Source organism: Mustela putorius, unplaced genomic scaffold (assembly GCF_011764305.1).
Source record: "Mustela putorius furo isolate JIRA1106 unplaced genomic scaffold, ASM1176430v1.1 tig00003937_pilon_pilon_pilon, whole genome shotgun sequence".
Taxonomy (NCBI): domain Eukaryota; kingdom Metazoa; phylum Chordata; class Mammalia; order Carnivora; family Mustelidae; genus Mustela; species Mustela putorius.
In genome coordinates this window covers 2,839,563-2,860,368 of record NW_025422082.1, presented here as the reverse complement: position 1 = coordinate 2,860,368, position 20,806 = coordinate 2,839,563, and the positions used below count along the sequence as shown (strand labels likewise).

At 55.6% G+C, this 20,806-nt stretch overlaps 2 protein-coding genes across 7 annotated transcripts in view; both read right to left on the bottom strand.

Moving 5' to 3' along the window:
* Positions 1 to 17,142, bottom strand: part of BMP1 (bone morphogenetic protein 1) — a 42,181-nt gene extending 25,039 nt beyond the window's left edge. For 2 of the 4 annotated variants that reach the window (XM_004763336.2, XM_045069514.1), the window contains exons 1-8: positions 16,790 to 17,141; positions 9,617 to 9,730; positions 7,195 to 7,359; positions 6,890 to 7,007; positions 6,400 to 6,578; positions 5,527 to 5,632; positions 3,922 to 4,046; positions 3,255 to 3,370 (exon numbers count right to left, since the gene is read on the bottom strand). In XM_004763336.2, coding sequence (XP_004763393.2) covers positions 3,255 to 3,370; positions 3,922 to 4,046; positions 5,527 to 5,632; positions 6,400 to 6,578; positions 6,890 to 7,007; positions 7,195 to 7,359; positions 9,617 to 9,730; positions 16,790 to 16,943 — 1,077 coding nt within the window. In that variant the 5' untranslated portion in view covers positions 16,944 to 17,141. Of the gene's footprint in view, positions 1 to 3,254; positions 3,371 to 3,921; positions 4,047 to 5,526; positions 5,633 to 6,399; positions 6,616 to 6,889; positions 7,008 to 7,194; positions 7,360 to 9,616; positions 9,731 to 16,789 lie in introns of those variants that run through there. The other 2 variants (XM_045069512.1, XM_045069513.1) reach the window with 2 other exon arrangements.
* Positions 17,143 to 17,939: 797 nt separating this feature from the next.
* SFTPC (surfactant protein C) lies at positions 17,940 to 20,705 on the bottom strand. Of its 3 annotated transcripts, XM_013061806.2 has the most exons (7): positions 20,597 to 20,705; positions 19,705 to 19,863; positions 19,234 to 19,356; positions 18,876 to 18,986; positions 18,623 to 18,706; positions 18,351 to 18,498; positions 17,940 to 18,149 (listed from the first exon to the last, which is right to left on the bottom strand). In XM_013061806.2, exons 1-6 carry the CDS (start codon positions 20,636 to 20,638, stop codon positions 18,361 to 18,363), a joined length of 657 nt encoding a protein of 218 aa, XP_012917260.1. In that variant the 5' UTR covers positions 20,639 to 20,705; the 3' UTR covers positions 17,940 to 18,149; positions 18,351 to 18,360. The 3 variants fall into 3 exon arrangements, with proteins under 3 accessions (XP_012917260.1, XP_004763362.1, XP_012917262.1); XM_004763305.3 differs by lacking the exon at positions 18,623 to 18,706 and having other exon boundaries at positions 20,597 to 20,665; XM_013061808.2 differs by lacking the exon at positions 19,705 to 19,863 and having other exon boundaries at positions 20,597 to 20,654.
* Positions 20,706 to 20,806: the final 101 nt, after the last annotated feature.

Here is a 20,806-nt window from a genome sequence, read left to right as displayed (position 1 = left end):
CCCAAGATCACGTATCCAGTAAACAGCACAGCAGACTGGAGTCAGACCCAGACACTCTTCCACCCTGGCTCTTCAACTCACACCCTGAACCACCACTCCATGTGGCCTCTCCAGGCCCGCCGCTCAATTTGGCCGAACAGTTGCGCCAAGAATGAGGGTCAGCTTGGCCTTCGCCTTCAGAGCCCCACACCCTTCAGCACGGGGAAGCAGGAGCTCAGGGGAGGGTCCTGCACGGGCCTTGTCAGAGGAGGGAGGGCTCCCCTCTCCCAGCTGGGGGACGGGAGGTAGGGTTCAGAGAAGACGTGACAGAGGAGGAGGGATCTGAGTGAGTGGGAACTTGAAGAACGGGAAGGTTATCACAAGGCAGGGATGGGAATGGGGGTAGACACTACTGCTAAATCCGAAAGACATTTTCAGTTCTTATCTTCTTGGCTTTTTTGCGACAGTAGACCGTGATCTCCTAAAACTACTTTCCCGCTCAGAAGGAGCTGGGTTCGTGGTTTGGGAGACACTGTCAGTCCTCTTTGGGACAGCTGCTAATGACGCATAGTGTGGACACTTGGGGGTTTTAGGAAGGCTTCCAACCAGGCTCTTTCTTCTCTGATATATCCCTGACTTGCATAACCATATAAGATAAAATGCACATATCACTCGTACTTCTGGCAATAAGCAGAGAAGCAGAGAGCGAGTGAAAACAACCTCTCAGCCCAGGAGAGACATCAAAGTCCACCCCTGAACACTGGCGGGTTTATCCCAGAGTGACTGTTGAAAGAGCATAGACTTTGGAGTCGGGCAGTCCTGGAACTGAAGGCTGGTTCCACCACGACTGCCTGTGTAAACCTGGGCAGAGTTCTGCACTCTGAGCCCCGACTCCCTCCTCCATACCTGAGAGATGACAGCCCCTGCACCACGAAACAGATGAGATGAATAACGAGGTCATGCACACGAGATACCTACTACTCTGCCTGGCACACAGTGGACGTGCAGCAAGGAATGGCAGCTGCGGCGTCACGATGCCATCCTCCCTAGCTCCCCAGCCTCCGAGAGCCCTTCAAGGGTGCCTGCCCCCTGGGAGTCCATCTCTGGCTCACTTACGACTCTACAAATGCATCCAGGACTGGGAGCAAGTTTTACTTTTGCTCTCTCTGCAACCACACACTGATGAATCTGGAATTTTTCTCTGTAGCCTTCTTCTCTCCCTGGAGCCCCAGGCAGCCCTCTGAAAAGGGCTGGGGAGTCTCTGGGGAGTTGTAGAGGGAAGAGGCTCCAGGCACAGAGAGGCTTCTGCGGCCCAGCCATGTGTCTACTGGAGACTTGGGCCAGCCCATGCCAGCTCAGAACCGAAGGGAAGGAGACGGATCCTGACCAAGGTGTCATATCCTTGCTGACTGAGCAAATCTTCTGAACAGGAAAGACGGCAATATTCTACCCTACTCTAAGTTCCCGGAGCGGGGACTACCTCGTGCCTCTTTCCTTCCCCCTGTGCTAGGCGAGCAGTGTGCACAGGAGTCCGGGGAAGGGCACTTTAGCAATTGTTGATATGGGAAAAGGCTTTAGAATACCCAGTACTGCAATCATGGATTTTTGTGTCGTAATCCAGTTTCTTGGGCCAGCTACTTGATTTTCCCAAGTCTGTTCTCTCATATGCAAAACGGGAATGACATGAGCACCCACCGAGAATGTCACTGTGTTAATTACAAGACATAACACATAAAAAATTTAACACATGCCCGGCCCATCACGCGGTCAATAACCGTTAGTTGTTTTTATTGTTATCCGCTGTGAGATCTCCAAAGGCTGCAGCAGTGGAGGCCTCTGGCAGAAGGATCAAGGAAGCTAGGGCAAGCTCCGAACGAGGCAGCAAAAAGGACAGCGATAGTTTAAGTTCAATTCAGAATTTAAAAAAGAAAAAAAGAAGAAAAAAAGAACAAGGAGGGGATGGGTTGACTTTTTCAAGGCAGGTGACAGAATTTTAACTGAGAGAGGTGATGGAATTACTCAACCCTCAACAGAAGTCTAGCACAAATGAGAATGATCTTTAAATTGCGAAAAATAGAATAAGCCCAGTTTGGAAAGGAAATGGAAACCGATTCATTTTGGAGGAGAGTCGGGGAGCACCTCTTTAAACTGGCTTTTGCCTCTAGGCTCAAAAATGACATCAGAGGACACTCAAATAACTAACAGATGTGATCAGTGTCTGTAATCTTGAGAGCTCAGAACAAAAGCTTTGCCAATTTCCAAAAGGGGGGTGTGTGCACGCGCATGTGTGCCTGTGTTAGAAGGAGGGTTTGGAGTGAATTCCGGGAATGGCAAACCACTGAGTTGAATGTCAATCCCCAGTTAAACAGACAGTCTGCCACCATTTAGAAAGGAGACACTTGAATCCTAGGAACCAGTTCAGGTTCACTTGAAACAAAGTATCAGACAAATGTCACTTCCATTTTAAAAGGCGTTTTACCATCTACTACCGGTAGATTTGATTTGGTAAGGGAGTCTGTCTACCTATTCGGTGTTCAGCAACTACTTCCTGTACCAGGAATATGAAGATGACAAAAGCATGGTCTGAGAAGCTCACTTCCCAGTCAACAAGGCAGTGACTCATGGCTGGTTGGTAGTGCTATTAAGGGGTGTCATAGCCAATGGAATAACTCTGCCCAAAGTCCGCCAATGAACCATGTCAGCTCAGAAAGGGATCTTGGATCTGCCTTGATTCGAGCCATGTTTAGTGTTTCAGTCAAAGACCAGGTTCCAAAGACCCAGAAGTCATGCTCACCGACAATTCGGGACAGAGTACGAGGGACGGCTACCTGCTGAATGGAGGCTTCCACATGGTCCTGAGAGCTGCTGGACTGGACAATAGGACCAGGAACGAAATCTAGCTGGGCTCCATACTGTACTAGTACATTGAGTGCCATGTTCCAATCAAGGGAAATAAAGTCTTAACGTTGACTTTTGGAAACAGTCAAAATGCATGGAAGGACATGGGAAGTGCAGGGGTGGGTGAAGCGTCCAGATTCCACATGAAAACTCTGTGGGTGAGCCTGAGAAGCCCTCAAAAAAGTGCCTCTTGTGTAGCAAGGGCTCTCTGTGATCCAGCCTTCCCATACAAGGATGGCTAGAAGCCCCTCCTCAAGACAGTGCTCCTTTTTTTACGGGGTGAATGGGTCTATGTCTCCCAGGTAGGTCATTCACAGCCACAGTGGACTATGCTCTCCTACTCTGGGGTCCTGGCAGAGGAGGGGACGCTCGGTTACCTTCTCCCCGGGTGTGACTGAGATACGCCAAACGCAGTGCATGTGGGCGGAGTAGCCATTGGGGTACTCGGGGGAGGAGAAGTTGCCTGTGCTGTCTTGTAGGGTCTCTCCGCAGGCTGTCAAGGAAAGGAAATGACTGAACTGCTGGCTGCAGATGCGCGATCCCCCCCCCCCCCCAGCCTTCTGGCTTCCCGCCCTGAGCTCTGGCTTCCTTTAACGAGGAGAAGAGAAGAATGTCTGAGGAGGGGAGGGAGTCCGGGGTGGTCCTGTCCCTTTAAGATCCACTCCCTGCTCCTCACATATAAGCTCACAGGTCTGACCTCTTCAGCCTAGTGCTGCAGGATGCCCTGTTTCCTTTGGTGGGCCTCGCTTTACCTCACTCCTGGGAATTGCACTGCTTGCCCTCTTTACTGCTCCGACTGCCCTATTCTCCCAGAGCCCCAGAAGGTGTGGGGCTCGACACCTCACCACCACCCAATCCCAGCCCCTGTTTGGTTCCTTATCTTGAACAGTGCCCCTGCCTGGGTGTTCCCACCCCCAACACCAGGCAGCCTCTGGCCTTCCCTAAGACTTATGGCTTTAGACTCCTCAGCCCCAGGCCCTGGCCACTGGTTGCCTCGGGGCTCTGTCCTCCACCCCTCCCTGGCCCGTCCCTCCCCGCCCCGACCTGGGCACTTGTAGAGCTTGCGGGCCTGGGCGATGTCCCCCTTGCTGAGCCGGGTCCTTTGGCCGATGGGAGGTTTCACCCCATTGACCTCGTACTTGGGAACAATGGTGTCCAGGAAGATGCCCCTGAGGAGGAAAAGCCCGACCTGGGTGAGAGTCTGATGGAAGGATGGGTGGCATGCCTGTGTGCACCCAGGTCATGACCCTGCCAGAGCCCAGACATTCCTCCGTAGGGTCAGGGACGGGTGGAAATATCTCACCCTGTCATTATGCTGCCCACTGACCAGCAGCCACCCTGCTCCGTGGCAGCCACATGGCTGGAGCCTGGGGGAGCCCCAGGAATACTCTGGGAGGTCAGGGATGCAGGTTCCACATGCCTTGGGGACCTGCTGGTGCTCTGGCTCAGTCTGGGTGCAGTGCCCAGCATCAGGAGATCTACGGATCCCTGCTAATCATGTGGCCAGCCTCTCCCAGTCCTTGCTCCATAGCCCCTCGTGCTAACCCTCTCTTGGGGCTGCCAGGGCCCGCACTCATCCTGCTGCTACAGGCTGCTCCTGACAAGTTCTGCCCTGGCCAGACCAGGCCCTGGGGACAGCCCCACGACTCCCGATCCATCAGTGCCTCCTGTCCCCCGAGTTCCTGCCTGCTAAGTCCTGGGTGTTGCCATCTGGGAGGCAGGGCGAAGGAAGCAGTCGGCCCTCCACCTCCCCAGGGTCCCTGACTCACACCCAGTTGGGTGGAACTCGGCAGGGGGGAGGGTGGGATGTGGTGGGAAATGTCCAGGGGAGGTCTGTGGCCATGGTGGGGGTGGGAGGTCTGTGGCCATGGTGGGGGTGGCGGATGACCTCACCACCCTGCCTCCTGTCTCTGTTCCCTCAGGTCTGGAGGCAGGGAGACTGTGGAGGGGCTGGGACAGAGCAGGAGAGCAGACAGAGGATGAGGAAAGAACCAGGCATGAGAAAGGCCAGGCCGGGAAGGGGAGCCTGAGGAGGAGGCGGGAGGGGCCTTTTCCCACACTTTGCTAAGGAGGGGCTGTGGGGGACAGAGGCTAGGCCACTACCTCAGGGGGTTCTGGCTGTGATTTCTGGGAATGCGGGCCCGGAAAAGGAGTAAGTGTTCATGCACTTGTGAGCAGGAGAGAGAGGCTAGTTCAGGGCAGGAGGAAGCCTTCGTACAAATTAGCCAGTTACAAAAAGGCAGATTGATTAGAAAGGATGACCCCAGGGAGAAAAATGTGCCTCTTTTGGCTGAAAGATGAGGGAAAAGCTCAGCTCCCTTAGGCTGATACAGCTCTGGGGCGACGGCATTTATCTAGGTGGCCATAGAGTGGCTGGATTTTCAACCTGTTGAGCCAGGTGCCCTCATTTACATGGTACTAGGCTTTGTGAGTGCCGGCCGGGCCATGGACCCAGCGTGGAAGAGGACAGCAGGGCAGGTAGCCCCCACGGGTCCTCTGTTTGGGGACTGCAGCCACCCAGAAGTCCATGCTTGTCCTTGGGGACTGCCCTAGTTGGGCAGCCTAGTGCAAAAATGATAGGCCCAAAGAGAATGGCCTACAGGGGGCGGGACTGGGCTGCCCCAGAGGAGGCCAGGCCTCATCTCTCACCTGGAGAACGTGTTCCGGGCATAGTGCATGATACTGTCAAAATCATAGGTCTCCCCCAGGGACTCCACCTCCTGGAGCTCCATCTTCAAGAAGTTATACTCCTGCCCTGCGAAGATCAGGAAAAAGGTTTGGGGGGGGGGGGTAGGCAGGGTGGGTCGGTGTGGGGCAGTGCCACATTTTCAGGGGTGGGGTCCTCCCTGCACTTGAGAGGTACCCCCCCTACCTGGGGGTCTGGGGAGTGGCCAAGGGAAGTCTGGGGGTAAGGATAGGTCTCTAGAAGAGTCTGTCCTGCAGAGGGGCAGGGTCAATGAGGACTGGCCGGAGGGAAGTCTCAGGGAGTATGGGAAGGAAGCACTTCTTTCTAGAACCACAGGGAGATGAAAGCCGGGAAGAATGGATGAGGCCTAGGAGGGAGGAAGGAAGCAGGCTGGGAGGGGAGGGAGGTAGCCTGGAGAAACAAGAAAGAAAAAACCCTTAGAAGAGAGACTAGCCAAAGGGCAGAAGACTGAGGAAAAGTGAAGAGAAAGGCTGAGATGCCATGGGGGATGTGCCAATTCCCTCCACCAAATCCCCACCACCCCAGGGCAGCTGGGCTCTGGCTTGCCTGATGGCCTCTTGTCCAGGACCCAGATCTCTCCCAGCCCCCCAAGCAGCTCTAGAACTGATCAACCATGTCAGAGCTGCTCCTGGCAAGGAGCAGAAGCCTCAAGGCTGGGGTCTGGACAAACCTGGGCCCTGGACAAGGGCTGCCCACTAAGCTGACCAAAAGCGATGGCTCCAGGCAGCAGCTCCCACTCCCACCAGAGGCCCTGGAGCGTCGGGCCCTCCGGGGCTGCTGCGGCACACAGCTAGGCACCAAGGTCAAGGCACTACCTGGCTGGATGTTTTCCCGCACGATGGACACGTGGCGGTCCCGGTCTGGTCTTGTGTGTTCGTGCCAGAAGCCTATGACATGACCCAGTTCGTGGACAACGATGCCGAACTTGTCACAGTTCTTGCCGATAGAGATGGCCTGTGGGCCCCCGCCACGGCGACCCACGTAGGAGCAGCACCTGGAGGGCGGGGCCAGCTCAGGGGGGCGGTCCCGAGCTGGGGGAGTGCATCCACTCAGGGGCCGGGCGAGGCTGCCAGGGGGGCTGGGGGGGGCGAGGCACGGGGGAGGGGCCTGAGCGTGGGATGCCCAGGCTGTGTGCAGGGGTCATAGCCACATCTGGGCGGCTCCTGGAGAGATGTCCCAGGGCAGGGGTGGTGGGGGGAGACAGGTGACAAAGTGTCAGGTCCCGTTGGGGCAGCAACAGTGCCCGGGGCAGAATATAGGTTGGGATGAAGGCTGAGGGTGCAACGCCCAGGGGCCCCTGCTCACCCGCAGGGCCTGTAGGTGAATACGATGTAGCTGTCCTCATCAGTGCGCTCCAGGAAGGTGACACAGGTATGCTTCTCCCAGTGCCTCATGGCTTGCCGGAAGACCGCCCTCTGGCTACCTGCCAGGATGAAAGGGGCCAGGGGGTCACAGGGTCCAGCTGGGCCCACCCTCTATTAGAGGGTCAGCCTGTTGTTGGACAGGTACACAGAAGGTACCACTCTTATCCCTACATGTGACCCGGCTGCCCCACGGTCAGGTCCAGACACAGGCTTCCTCCCTCCCCCGTCCCCCATAATCACACTCACCAGTGAAGTTTCCCCCAATGACAAAGGGGATGACCCCATCTGGCCACACTCGCTCTGGTCTGGATGTGGCTGCCCGCCGGCTCCGGGACCTGCCCTTCCATCTCCCACGGCTTCTCCTCTGCAACTGCCCACCAGTGCTCTGACAGTCCAAGGCAGAGGAATTTCCTGGGGTTGGAAGACAGAGACGTTGGTAGCAAGTGAATGAAGGGGTGGCGGGGCAAACAAATTATATAATCTATCCTTATTTTGGGGGGATTCCATATTTGCCCACTCACTAAAATTTATTTGTAATCCCCAAATCAATACCATTCGCTTTCTCATGGTTATTCGCTGACCTGTGCAGAGCCGGGCAGAAAAACGTGAGTCACCCACACGCCCAGCTCAGGTGGAACAAGGTGACGCTGTCAATAAGTATCCTTTTTAGAGTCTTTTTAGTGCCACTCTTTTCTCCTTTTCTTTTGCATTTGGGGGCTTTTTGTTGGTGACTTCGTTGTTTAAAATGACTCCCGTCCACCCCGATGGTGCTGAAGCACTGCCATGCCGTCTGGTGTCCCAAGTGCTAGAAGGATTTCATGTGCTTTATGGAGAACATACATGTGTGTTACAGAACCTTCATTCGGTCATGAGTCAGAGGGCTGCTGGTCATGGCTCCATGTTAATGAATCCACTGTGTGTTAAATCAGGGGTCTTTTTTTTTTTTAAGATTTTATTTATTTATTAGAGAGAGAGAGAGAATGAGAGAGAGAAAGCATGAGAGGAGAGAGGTCAGCGGGAGAAGCAGACTCCCTGCCGAGCAGGGAACTCAATGTGGGACAGTCCTGGGACTCCAAGATCATGACCCGAGCCAAAGGCAGTTGCTTTACCAACTGAGCCACCCAGGTGCCCTAAATCAGGGGTCTTTATACAGAAACACATGTACACGTAAGACGGGGTCACAAACCGATCAGTTGATGAAAATCATATGAAAAGAGGCTGGCAGGCAGCGAACACTGCGTTTCTCCTAGGAGTGATGAATGGCTTAGGGTCTGTGAATTCAGTGTTCACAGTGACTTTATGGAGCAAGGTTGTCTGATTGCTCTATTCATAACTACCACGGAGAGCGAGGATTGAGCATAACTGAAAAAGAAAACCATGGTGTACTAATTTCCTAGGAAATTAGGGGGGTTTGGGACTAGGAAATGCTCCCTTCTCACCTAATAAGGCTTCCTCCTTGTGGAGCATACGGAACTTGATGTCTTTAAGTGTTCCCGAGTGCACGTTCTCCCGTGACATAGTAGCTTTCTGGGGTGCACTGGGCAAGTGTCACTATGTATACTGGACAGATGAGGAAACGGAGGCCGAAGATCTGCCCAAAGTCACCTGGTGGGTTCGTGATGGGCCCTGGCGCTCCGACCCTCCCTTCTGCCTGTGCTGTCGGCCGGCCCTCTCTCAGGCCCAGGAAGCCTTTCCAGTTACCAGGCCACCGTGTCACCCTCCAGGGCCAGCTCTCCACAGCTGTCCGTGCCGCAATCCTCCCTCATGGGGGGAGGGCAACTACCTGAGCCCCGCAGAGTGGAAGCCGAATGGGTTCCAAGTGAGCATCCCCATCCCTGGCAGGCGGAGAGCTCCCTGGAGGCAGCACCACGTTCCAGAGCAGTGACAAGGCTGGACAGAGTGGAAGCAGCCCGTGCCCTGACTCCTTCTCTTCTCTCACCCATTCCCAAGGGCCACGTGGGTTGCTAGCTGCTTGGGCCACACTCAAGGGTGAAAAGGACTCGTCCCTGACCTTGAAAAGCTTTAAGTCCAGCAGGGAAGATAGACATATTAAAACAAACAAACAAACAAACAAACAAACAAAAGAAACTATTGAAATACAGTTCACTGACGTGGTCAACAGAGTGGAGGGATGATCAGGGAAGGTTTCCCCAGCGAAGCTCTGGAGATGGGCTTGGAAAGATGCGTAAAGGCTTGCAAAGAAGGAGCACAAGAAACCAGAAGGGGTTGGGGTGTTGAGCGAAGAGCCTCAGATTTGGGGTGAGAAGGCTTGGGTTCCTGTCCCAGCTCTGCCACTGACCAGCTCTGTGATCGTGAGCAAGTCACATTACCCCCGTGAGCCTTAGTTTCTGTATCTGCAAGGCAGGGCTTGTCCTGACACCTACCTGCGCAGGTGGCTGGAGACAGTTAAGTTAGATAATGCTTTTGAAAGTCTTTTGTCAACTGTAAGCAAAAAGAATGTCAGGTCTAGCTCCCAGGTTTGTCTACACTTGCTGTTCCTCTGGGGAAGGGATGAAACTATCCCAAGGGAAGACAAGCCATTATGCTGGGTTCAAGCTCATAGCCTCTGTCCTGAGAGACCCTGGCTGGGAAACAGGGAGGTTCCTTGTTTCTCCAATTCTGGAACCCATATCTGGGACATAGGAGGGCCAGCCTGTACCCAGCATACCTGCAGTTTTGACAGAAGACCTGTGGGTTGCCCGCTGCCTAAGATCCACAGCCTGCTGCGCCTGGAAGGCCCTGAGGTCCTCCTCATCCAGGGCGATGTCCCCAAGGAAGGCAGCTAGAGAGAAAAAGAAGAGGCCAGGGGGAGTTAATCCTTCTACCCAGCACTGACAGCCTCTACCCCAGGGGCTCCCTTATAGCAACTTTCGTCCTCAAACGCCTTCTGAGGAAGAAAGCTGCGGGAGACTGGCTTTGAGGCTCCCTCAGGAGACTCATGCTCACTCTGGAGTTGGGAATCCAGCAAAGCTGATACCCATGCCCTACCAGAGGAAGACACGGTCATGTCACTTTGCCCATCACTCTGTAGCGAATACTTAGTAAGCACCTTCCGTGGGCCAGGCACCACTCGAGTGATGAACCAGGTAGAAAAGGGCCCTGTTTGTGGAGAGCTAACCTTCGACAATACGCAAGGAAACAAACACTGAACTCAAGAGCCGTGATGGGTCCCATGGAGAAAGCGGAAGGTGGTCAGATAACAGTGTCTACTCAGTGGGCCCGGACCCTTGGCGCTGTGCTGAGCTCACGGTATCCACTCAGCAAATGTGGTTTCAGTTAGACAGAGGAGAGGATGTGAATAAGGACAGAGCAGAGAGACGCATCAGGGAAAGCAGGACACAGAGCGGGAGCTGCCCAGCTAGGAGGAAGTTGAACCGTTCTCAAGGGACTCCTGTTCTGAGTCTCAGGGTCCCTTCTCTGGAGCAAGAAGGGCGGGTGGGGGGTGGGGACAGAGCCCCCTGAATAGGCTATTTTGATCTCCGGACCTGGGGAGAGATGTGTTTGGAAGATGGGCTAAACAATTTGCCTGTCTTTCGAGAAGTCGGGAGCAGGGAGTGGGAGGACGCTGTAGTGCTGAGCCTCTGGAAGGAGCTCGGAAGCAGCAGCTTCACGCTGGGCTTGGGGAGGCGGGAGGCTGAACTGGATGGAGCTGGAGCACAGAGTCGCTCCCCTGAAGCTCCACCCATGGCAACATCTGCTTCTCATCCCGAGTGCTACACAGGCCTGGCGGCAGCATTACACAAATTGTTTTAACCTTGAGGCCTTGCACACAGGTTTCTCCGCCCCAGATGGCCCGCTGGGTGGACACACACACACACACACACACACACACTTCATCATATGCAGAATCAGACACATGATGACATTCACGACCGTGCCCTCAAACACAAAGCAGTATAAGTCACGAGACATGCTCCCTACCTCCCACCTGCCCCAAGCAGCGCCCGCACCGCCCACACCACCCTTGCAGGTAGAAGGCACTCCAGAATGTTTGTTCGAGTGGGGCATCACGTCGATATTCTTTGGGCCTGCAAACACATACTCTGTTGCAACCTAGACCTGGATCGACAGAACGTGGGAGTCCCTCTAGCAGTTATCCAGGCCACATTCCATCTTACAGATATGGAAACTGAGGCCTGGAAGGGAAATGGTCTCTCAAGTGCTGGTCATTGGTGAGGCTGGATGCATAACTCGGGCCTCCTGATTCCCAGTCTAGCACTCTTTGTATTCAAGTGCATTATTGCTGTAGAACCCATATTGTAAATACACACAGAAATAGACACTCACGCAAACACACAACCACACACACACAAAATGCAGTCATAGCAGTCATAGACGGTTCTAAAACACGTATGTACACAAGCTCCAAGGCCCATAGACAAACTGCAAGCTCCAGACCCAGGAAGCCGGTCATGGTAGCCATAAGGACACTCTATGTAAAGGCTGAAGTCTACATTATGCTTCCCAGCTGACAAAGTGCTTTCCCATTAAAGAATTCACTTGACCCTGGCCCACTCAGGCCATGCCCATTAAATCATACTCCACCTGTCCATTTGCCCAGGAGTGTACAGTTACAGACTCTTTGAGAGATAGCCTCATGGCTAGATTCTGCCCCACCTCCCTGACTTCAGAAATCCCAACCCTTGGGCCTAAGAAGGGAAATGACTTGCCCAAGGTCACCAGCTGGTAAGTGGCCCAGAATCTATTCCACCACAGAAGAAAGATTCTTTTCTGTAAAACGTCATCTTGCCTTGGCTTGGCAACGGATGGGACAGCAACAGGAGATGTTTCTCAGCTGACCCACAAAGCTCGCAGGATGAGAGGTACACTCTGAGAAGGCAAGGGCAACATTCACAAAAGCACACGCACACCACACGAATATCCTCACACCTTTACACGCTTTGCACAGACACTGGCATCTCCAGGCTCACGCGCCCACACCTACGGGCATCATCATATACACATGTAGCTGGACATTTAGACTCATCTTTGGACATCGCAGCAAAAAGCGAAGTCTTTGTAGGCAGACAGACCTGTCTTTGAATCCCAGCTTGGCCCCTATTAGCTGACAAGTCACATAAACTCTTCTAAACCTCAATTTTCTCCTACATAAAAAGGAGCTAACAATAGAATCCGTCTCTCAGGATGATGGAATGAAATAAGCATGTGAATAAAGTGCCTAGCACAGAGCCTGGAGCACAGTAAGCACCCACTAAATGGCTCCTATTAATCTTAATCCCAAAATAGCCCCGTAAACTCAAGATCAGCTCTCTACTTCCTAAAGGCATATCGGTTCACCCCCATTGGGCTCCTGGTTGAGTGAAGCCCCAGAGTGCTCAGAAGCAGAACCTTGAATTCCAAGCACAGAGCACACGGAACCGTGCTGGTCTGTGAGACCAGGGCAGTGTGGGGGGCAGGGCAAGTGGAAGGCGGGACAGGCCCTCCGGCCACAGAGCCTTTCTGCCGAGCAGGAGTCCTGTGGTGGGGAATGTCATAGCTGAAGAATGTGTGGGAACAGAGTGGGGGTGGGGAGACATGGGGTGGGCAGGCGTTGAGTCTGAAGGCCCTGCCCATTTGGGATTCCCCCACCGGGAAGCTCTTGGGAATCTGGATGGCAGAGAGTCCAGGACAACCCCCCACCCCCTTACCCGGAAGGAAGCCCTGGGGTCAGGGTCAGGGTAGTAGCTGTTTTCAACATAGGATCAAAAGTTTGTTTTGTTTTCTGGCTGTAAACCAGCCAGGAGCCCTCGTGGCCACTCCATAGCCAGGCTGGGAGCAGGCGAGGAAAGAGAAGAGTAAGGTGGACTTCATGTGCTTATCCTCTAGGTGGGCCTCTTGACTGCAGAGTCTCCTCCCCGGGGATGCGGCAAGGCATCCCTGTCTGGGGAGAGGGAGAGGAGCTCGCCAGTGTGATGGCGCCCCAATGCCACAGGCATAGGGCATACACATGTCCCATCACACAAATGCAGCTTCTGGCTGGAGGAGAATGTTCTCAAGCTCCCACAGACTCGTGCGTGTACTTAATCACAGCTGTGTGCTGCTACACAGGCGCGTATTTGCACACCTCCTGACGTGCACTCGGGAGTACCCACGTGCACAGTTGAAGGGACTTGCCCAGAAAGCAGGGGGACACCCACAAATGTACCCAAACACTCTCTTGACTACTTCCTCGTGCAAGCTCTCATATAATCAAACAGCTAATTCCATGTATACATTTCACAGCCCATACCCCCTAAGGGAGAAGGGCACCCTTAGAAATGAATGGGGGTGGAGAGAGAGACAGAGACACAGAGAGATGAGCTGATTCCTCCTGATATCCTTAGGCGGCTCTTAGTGGCCTGAGAGACACATTCTACACCCTCCCCATCCTCCCCCAACATCTTCTCCCAAAACCTCTAAAGAAACTAGAATTCTTGAGAGTTCCTTCTTTCTAGGGGAGTCCCATTGGTCCCCCTCCATCTGGAGCCCAGGGAGATTCTAAGTCTTTTCCTTCTCCCTTGGGGCACCTAAAAGAGAAGGTGACTCAGGGAGCAGGGACACAGGTGGGTGGGTGACTCTTTCCAAGTGCCTGGAGGGGGAATGTGGTCTGGCAAGAGAAGGGATCACTTCTCAACCTCCAGAGCTTATGACTGAGGGCCCTTGAAATCCAAACCTGGGGCATAAGGCCCCTGGGGTGGGGACAGTGATGAGGGTTGGTGAGCTACTCCCCTACCTCCTCTTCTAAGAGCGAAACTGTGAGCTGCCATCAGGGGCCGAAGTCAGGTCCTCACTGGCTCAAGGGCAATCCCCGTGTGCTTCTCTGCCTATGGGAGCAACTGTGTCCCAATTCCTGCCTCCTGGGTCTCTCCCAGAGCTCCGAGGGTCACTCCCAAGAGCTGGGAATCTCAGGGAAGTTCCCCCGGATGGTTTGGCATCCTACCATGCAAGAAATCAGGGCTGACTCACAATCTCTCTGGGCAAGGGGGAGAGAAGGAGAGAGAGAGACAGAGAGACAGTTCATATGTGCACGTGAGAGCTTGCACACCAGAGCGTGAGCTTGGTGGAACCAGCTCTCAGCACACACACAGACCAATGTAGCTTCCCACTTATTGTTCTAGTGTTGCCCACAAGATCCCGGAAACTCTCCAGGGTATCAAGGGTCTTAATTTTGCCTTGCTGGCCTCAATTTTGCCCTACCTCTGACAGTAAGTGCAGGAGGTAATCTCACAAGAAGGGGCCTGGTTATCCTGAGAGGTGATCCAGGGGAGTCAATAGGGCTTTCATTTCCAGTCTTCGTGTGCAAGGTGGACCAGAGGAGAAAGCCGGAAAGGGTCAAGGGAGCAGAGGTAAGTGGACCTATCAGGGACGTCCGAAAGCCGGAAAGCCAGGTGTTTCCGCCACCATCACGTCTAGCAACCGGACAGCGAGGCTCAGAGGGGGCAAGAGGACACAGCAACACGACAGAGAAAAGCCTTGGTACCCGAGGCATGAAGCTGTTGGTGTGGGGTCTTAGGGAGTCAGGGCGGAGGTAGGCAAGGCTGCAGCAGTCACACCCAGGAGGGAGGCCTGATCTGACCCTGACTCTTGGCCTTGTCAGGCTCTCAGGCCCTCTCAGCCACCCCCAGGCCTGGCCCAGCTCCCCACCAGCCTCACTTCACCCTGGGGCAGAGCTTTCTCCAGAGCCCTTGTTTGAAGTTCCAACTCAGCCAGCCCCACCCTAGCATGAAATCTGAGACTGGGGATAGAGCCCTCAGCCTCCAGCTGCCTCCTCCAAGAATCACTCCAAAACCCTCCAGGAGTGAGATACGTCAGACTGACTTCCTTCCCATTCTTCGAGGTCTTCCCTCCTCCATGAAGAACCCCCAAACCTTCCCAGCCTCCCGTGACCCCTGGTTCTCTGCCACCACCACTGTCGCCAGGACTGCAGTGGGGGAAGAGGCTCCTTGAGCCTTTAAGCCCTGTCCTTCCAAGGTGGCACGGAACGCATCTTGGTTGGTGCAGCTGATTACATCCCCATCCATTTTGTGCCCCTCCTGGAAGCCCTCTGAGGGCAGATGACATGTCTTACACTTTTCTCTTTCTCCCCCAAAATCAAGCCCAGGGCCTGACACATATTATTAGCATTCAGTCCATGTTGATCCGCTGAATGAATAAGTGACACAGGACAGGGACAGGGAGACACTCCCTTTTCCTGCAAACCCAGCCCATTCCTTCAGAAAATAAATAAATAAATAAAATGAAGTGGGAGTGTGAGGCATAGAAAACTGGGGAGTAGGCAGCACACATTTATTAAGTGCTTACTGTGTGTTAATCTCTAATAAGTGTTTTATATATGTTCTCATATTTAATCTTTACCACCAACTCTACAGAGAGACATAGGATTAGTTCCATTTTACAGGTGAGAAAAGCAAAGTTCAGAGATGATAATTAACATTCCCCAGGCGGTAGAGCTAATGAGTTGTGGGTCCAGGATTGACAGCTTAGGTCTGCCAGCCTCCAAAGCCCAAGATCCATCCGCTTAGCCTCATGCCCACTCCAAGTCCAGGGAGAAAGATGATGGCTAGTGTCTGGTTTACCCACAGCCCGGCAAGGGTGGAGAAGGGCTGAGAAGATATGGCTTCTCCTCCTCCCACTGGAGGAAGGGTCTACCTCTTCTGTAGCTGGCTGTGATCCATCCACCCAAAGTAGGGAGCTCAAGGTCAAGAATAAAGGGATCCAACCCCTTATGCCACATACAGGCACTTCTAGAACTCTAGAAGTCCACTCTAGTGGACCAGACCACTACCCTGGTCCTAGATATTTGGAGACAGACCAAAATCAGAGGCAGGAAATTGAGGAAAGATTTTGATGGTATCTTATGGCCTGTGTGTTCTCTTGCTCCAGGCAGCCCTGTTCAGTGTCATCTGATTAGGCAAATGGCCTGAGTGCCTGGCCATCTGGTCACTCCAGGGGCAAGACCCCTCTGGGTCCAGCAGGAGTGATAGGGTTACATGGGGTCTTCATGGACAAAAATCACACCCACACAGACAAACACACACTCCAGGGCTCTGACCTCAGCTAATTAGCCTCCAGTGTTTTGGACTAAGAGAACTGATACACAGTATTTGAGTTTTCTGTGGTTTTCCCCTTTCCACCTCAACTTGGCCTTGGTAGGTACCTCTGGCACCTAAGGGCAGAGGTAATCCCCCCTCCATGGCTGGCTTCTCTAACTTTGACAGCTGACTCCTCTGTCCCAGAAGCCTTGTGTTTGGTGGGGGGACCAAGGGATACCCCAGGAGCATGACATCAGAGGATCCCTTGAGAAACTTTCTTCCTTCATTTGGGCTGGGTAGGGGCCTCAGGAGACTTGCTCCTCGGAGATGCAGGCCTCCCGCACCGCCTGGGCAGACAGATGTGCCGGCTGGGGGGCAGCCCAGACAGGCTGGAAAACAGCAACGTCCTGGAGCCGGAGCTGGGGGAGAAGGGAAAAGTGCGCGCGTGTACACACACACACACACACACACACACACACACAGGAGTTTGGCCAGAAGTTTCCTGCAGGAGGAAAAGCCTCCTTGGCCGCAGGTTTCTCCCGGGACCCAAGGAGCTTTCCCCAGGAATCTTCTGGGAAGAGAAGGCAGCGGCAGCAGCTTCCACAAATAGCAGCAAAACTTCAGTCCTAAAAGTCCCCCAAAGTTCCCCCTCCCTCTCTCCCTCTTTCTTTTGTTCCCCACTGCATTGCCAACCAGGCAGCTCCCGGCTTCCCACACTGGACTGTCCTCCCCCAACCCCGAACCCTAAGCAGCCCGCGCCTCCCCGCCGGGCCTGCCCGCGCTCCGGCCCCTGCGCCCCGCGGCCGGTCGGCAGGGTGGGGGGCGCCTACCCGCCTTGCAGGGGTCTTTGTAGTTGACGGGCTCCGAGTCGTCCTCCTCCCCCAGGTCATAGGTGTAGTCGGCCAAGTCCAGCGGCCGGCCCGGGCGCGGGAGCAGCAGCAGCCAGAGCAGCAGCGGCAGCGGCAGGCGGGCCACGCCGGGCATGCTGGAGGGCGCGGCGGCGGCGGCGGCGGTGGCGGCGGCGGGCGCGGTGGCGGCGGCGGCGGCGGGTCGCGCCCGGACGCGGGAGCCGGCGAGAGGGGAAGCGGAGGACTGGCGGCGAGGGGAGGGCGCTCCCCTCCGCTCGCCCGCGCGCTCCCTCCCTGCGCTGCCCCCCCTCGCGCGTCCCTACCTCTCCCCCTTCCCTGTTCTCGCCCCCCTCCTTCCTGTCTCCCGCCCCCTCTCCGGCCCGGCTCCTCGGCCCTCTCCCTGAGCCTCCAGCCTTCTCTGCTCCCTTCCCTTCTTTTCCTCTTTCCTTCTCTCCTCCCTCCCTCCCCCCCCCCCGTTTTAGGGAAATGAGCTCGCTGGAGGGCGGGTTTTCGCCGGGAGCTCGGCCCCCCTCGGGTCCGGGACAGCTCTCGGCCGGGCCGGGCCGTGCGCCAGCCGGGGGCGGGGACGGCGGGGAGCCGGCCCGCCCCGGGAGGGGGCTCGGGCGGCCCGGGGTGCGGGCCGGCGGGGCCGGGGAGGGGGCGCCGGGCCCCGGGGTGCCCGGCCGACGGCCGCTCCCGCGAGGTGCCCTCTAGCGGTGGCTCGTCCCGCGGGCGCCGGGCCCGAGCCCCGTCCCGGGCAGCGCGACACGCTGTCAGGTCGCTCCGCGGCTTCGGCGCGCCTCCGCCCCACGGTCTTCGACAGCGTTTCCCCGCCGGCGTCTGTCGATCTCTGCCTTTCTCGGACCCTCGCCCTTTCCCATCGCGGTCCCCGTCTCTCGAGTTCTGTAGGTCTCTGTCTCTGTCTTTCGTCCTCTCGGGAGACACCACTGGAGGGCGCCTAAAGCCCGTGGATTGCCTCGTCCCCTCGCCACTGCCCCCTGTCCCCCATCAAGCCCTGACCTAGGGGGGAAGAGGGAAAGCCCCGTCGTTCCCCCAGGGACCTATCCGTCTCCTAACTGGCCCCGCCAAGAGCAGGACTGGGGGGGTGTGGGAGGATGGAAGAGGCGCATCCTTTGTTTTTTAGTCAGGCTGCTTTATTCTTTCGTGCTAGGAACCCCTTGGCCCTAGGAGCCGCATCTCCTCTGCCCGCTCCCACCTCTCCCCACAGCTCCCATTTCTCCAGCTCCAGTGTCTGTGGTGTGGGTAGGAGCAGCTTTCTGCCTCTCTGCAGAAGAGCCTTAGCGCATGGCTCTTTCCTCTTCACTTGGGGCTTCCACAGGTCCTAGGAAGCAAAGAAACACTGTTTACTACCTCAGGGAGAGGGACTGGGAGGGGGCCATCTATGACCCCCCACCCCCGGGCCCAGCTCCCTAGATGACCCAGCTCAGTGGATTCCCCAATTCCTGGTCAGTTGACATGTCAAGGTGGCGTCAGCCTTCCTGGGCCACTGCTGTTTGCAGCCCTGCAGGTCACACCTGCTCACCTGCGGAGTCCTAGATGTAGTAGAGGGGCACCTCGCCACATAGTATGCTCACTGTGGTGCCCAGGAAGTCCAGGTCCCCAGGGGATGCTGAGCCAGCATTGTGGCCCTCTTCCTGCCCCAGCTTAGAGGTAGACACTGCAGGCTTGACCTGGGAAGAACACATGATTTGGAGCCCTGGACCCGAGTTTCTGTCTTGCCTGTGGCCCTTCTTGTGGGACCTCTGGCGTGTCAGGCCAACTTTCTGAGCCTCCTAAAAGTCTTACTTTCCTCACCAGTGAAGAGGGGGCAGTGCTGGAGTCAGAAGCCCCCAGGTGGTGAGGTTCAGCTGAGGCCAGCAGCTTGGCATCAGAGAAGAGCTGGGGAACAGGTAGGGAAGGTGCGGCACAGGTGAGTTTAGAGAAGGGCACACACCTGGCAGCCCCCCAGGAGTAGGACTTTACAGGTGACAAACAGCTGCCATCTCAAATGCTCCTCCCAGCACCCCTGGGAGGAGGACAACCCCCTCCTCCTCTCCAACACACCTACCTGGAAGTTCTGGAACTTTCTAGTGAGAGCCTCAAGACTTGGGATGTTTTCCGGAGCCATCTTCATGATGTAGCAACAGGTTCCCGGGGCTGGCTTATAGGCAATCAGGAGCTGAACACAGGAACCCCAGAGTGCATTCAGGAAGGCTCTGCCTTGCTTACTCCCTAACCCTGATCCGGGGCCCTCTCCCTCTAGGTTAGGCCCCAGAGGGAGACCTGTTGGAATCTGAGGCTCAGCCTGGGAAGGAAAGGGCTAGGGGCTGCGGAGAGATGGATGCGCATGTAGTGGCACAGCTGCGTGATCTAGCAGTCTTGTCATAGGGCCACCTCCCCAGGGTCAGGGGCTCAGGGATACCCACCCGCTGATAGTCATACACTGCGATGCCGGTGGAGCCAATGGAGAAGGTGGCAGTGGTGCCTGCACGCTCCTGCAGGGCCAGGCGCTGCTGGGCTTCCGGCCCCCCAAGGCTCATCTCTAGGACCTGGGGGAGGGCACAGGGTGGCCTGGTATTTCTCTTTCTCCACTCATCCCTTTGGTCCCCATGTCCGCCCTCAGCCCTCTTTACAAAATGCAATCCCTTCTTTGCTGAAAGCCCAGACAGATTGGGTGGGACCAGATGCTAGAAGGAACAGGCTGCCAGGCCAGCAACAGGCCTGGTGGAAAAGCCAAAGCCAGGGTTGCCACACTGTTCCTGCTTCTGTTCTTTCTTGAGGCACCCCTTACCTGATCCCCTCCATCCCCCTCGAACAGTTCACTCTGCCCAGCCCACCCAGCCCCCCTTTTTGGCGGGTCTTCTACCCACTGCCTACCCCATTCTGGGTCTGCTCACCATCTCAGTGTGTTTCTGGCTCATGTGAAGACCCATTAGCAGAGCCCCTACAATCACCACGACCACAAGGACTATCACCACCACTATGATGAGAAGGCGCTTGAGACTTGAAGGGAAGCAGGGGAGGCCGAAACGGCCCTGGGGGGCTGCCGAGTAGTCCTGACATGGTGGGACAGGGAAAAAGACAGGTATGAGGTCATGAAGAGGGTGCCTCTTTTCCCTGCACAAGCTAGACACCCTCCCCACACCGTGACACCAATGCTACGGATGTGCAGAGGAGGGCTGGGATCAGAGAAGGCTTCTTGGAGGAAGTGGCCTGGATTCCAACAGAAATGCTTAGATGTGAAGTCTAGCACCAGTCTCATCTCTTGCTGTTTCCTCTGTACCCCGGCACCCCAGCCATCCCCATCCCTCTCCATTCCCCAGAACAATTCCCCCAATCTGCTCTGTTTCAGGAAGGATCATCTCAGTGTGGGGAGGATCTGACCATGGGGTGTGCTCTCTCACACCTCCCTGCCTTTACACATACTACCCCTTCTTCCTGCAGTGCCTGCCTCCTCCACCTAGTAAGCTCCTACCTATTCTGAAGCCAGCTCAAATGTCATTTTCTCTGTGAAGCTTCCTGTGACTCCCCGCACAGTGGCTGCTTACACAGTGCCCTCTGCAGCCCTTTCCACTGACCACTGGGGTGGCTCTTGGCCCCTCATGCTGGAATGACTGGTTGCCATGTCCCTCTCCCCAAGGGACTCTCCCTTAGTGGTTGGTGTCCCTGACTTGACTTAGCATGGTCCTCGTTAACTCAATGAATGAAGCGAGGTGAAGAGACCAGCTCGAAGAGCTTGGATGAGGCAGAGCCCAGCTCACACACGTGTCCCCACATGGTCATACTCACTGGCGGGTTCTCAATCAAGACCTCCTTGCTGCCCACATCCATCTTGCTGCAGGCACCTTACCCTCTCATCTCCCAAGTGCAGATAGGGTCTTATATGTGCTGGTAGGGAGAGCCAACAGAGGTGAAGGATCCGGCCCCCTTCTGCCAGCCAAGCCCTTGACTTTGAAGCCTGTTTGTTCCTGGCCCTCCAGGACTGAGGTCCCGATAAGC

Bases quoted from the DNA above. Each gene is read 5' to 3' on its own strand.
- SFTPC (XM_013061806.2), bottom strand. From the start codon at position 20,638: ATGGATGTGGGCAGCAAGGAGGTCTTGATTGAGAACCCGCCA. The intron at 18,707-18,875 runs GTAGGTGTGTTG...CCTGTTCCCCAG, and splicing joins GAAAGTTCCAGAACTTCCAG to CTCTTCTCTGATGCCAAGCT. The intron at 18,499-18,622 runs GTGAGGAAAGTA...TGTTCTTCCCAG, and splicing joins GCACTGCCCCCTCTTCACTG to GTCAAGCCTGCAGTGTCTAC.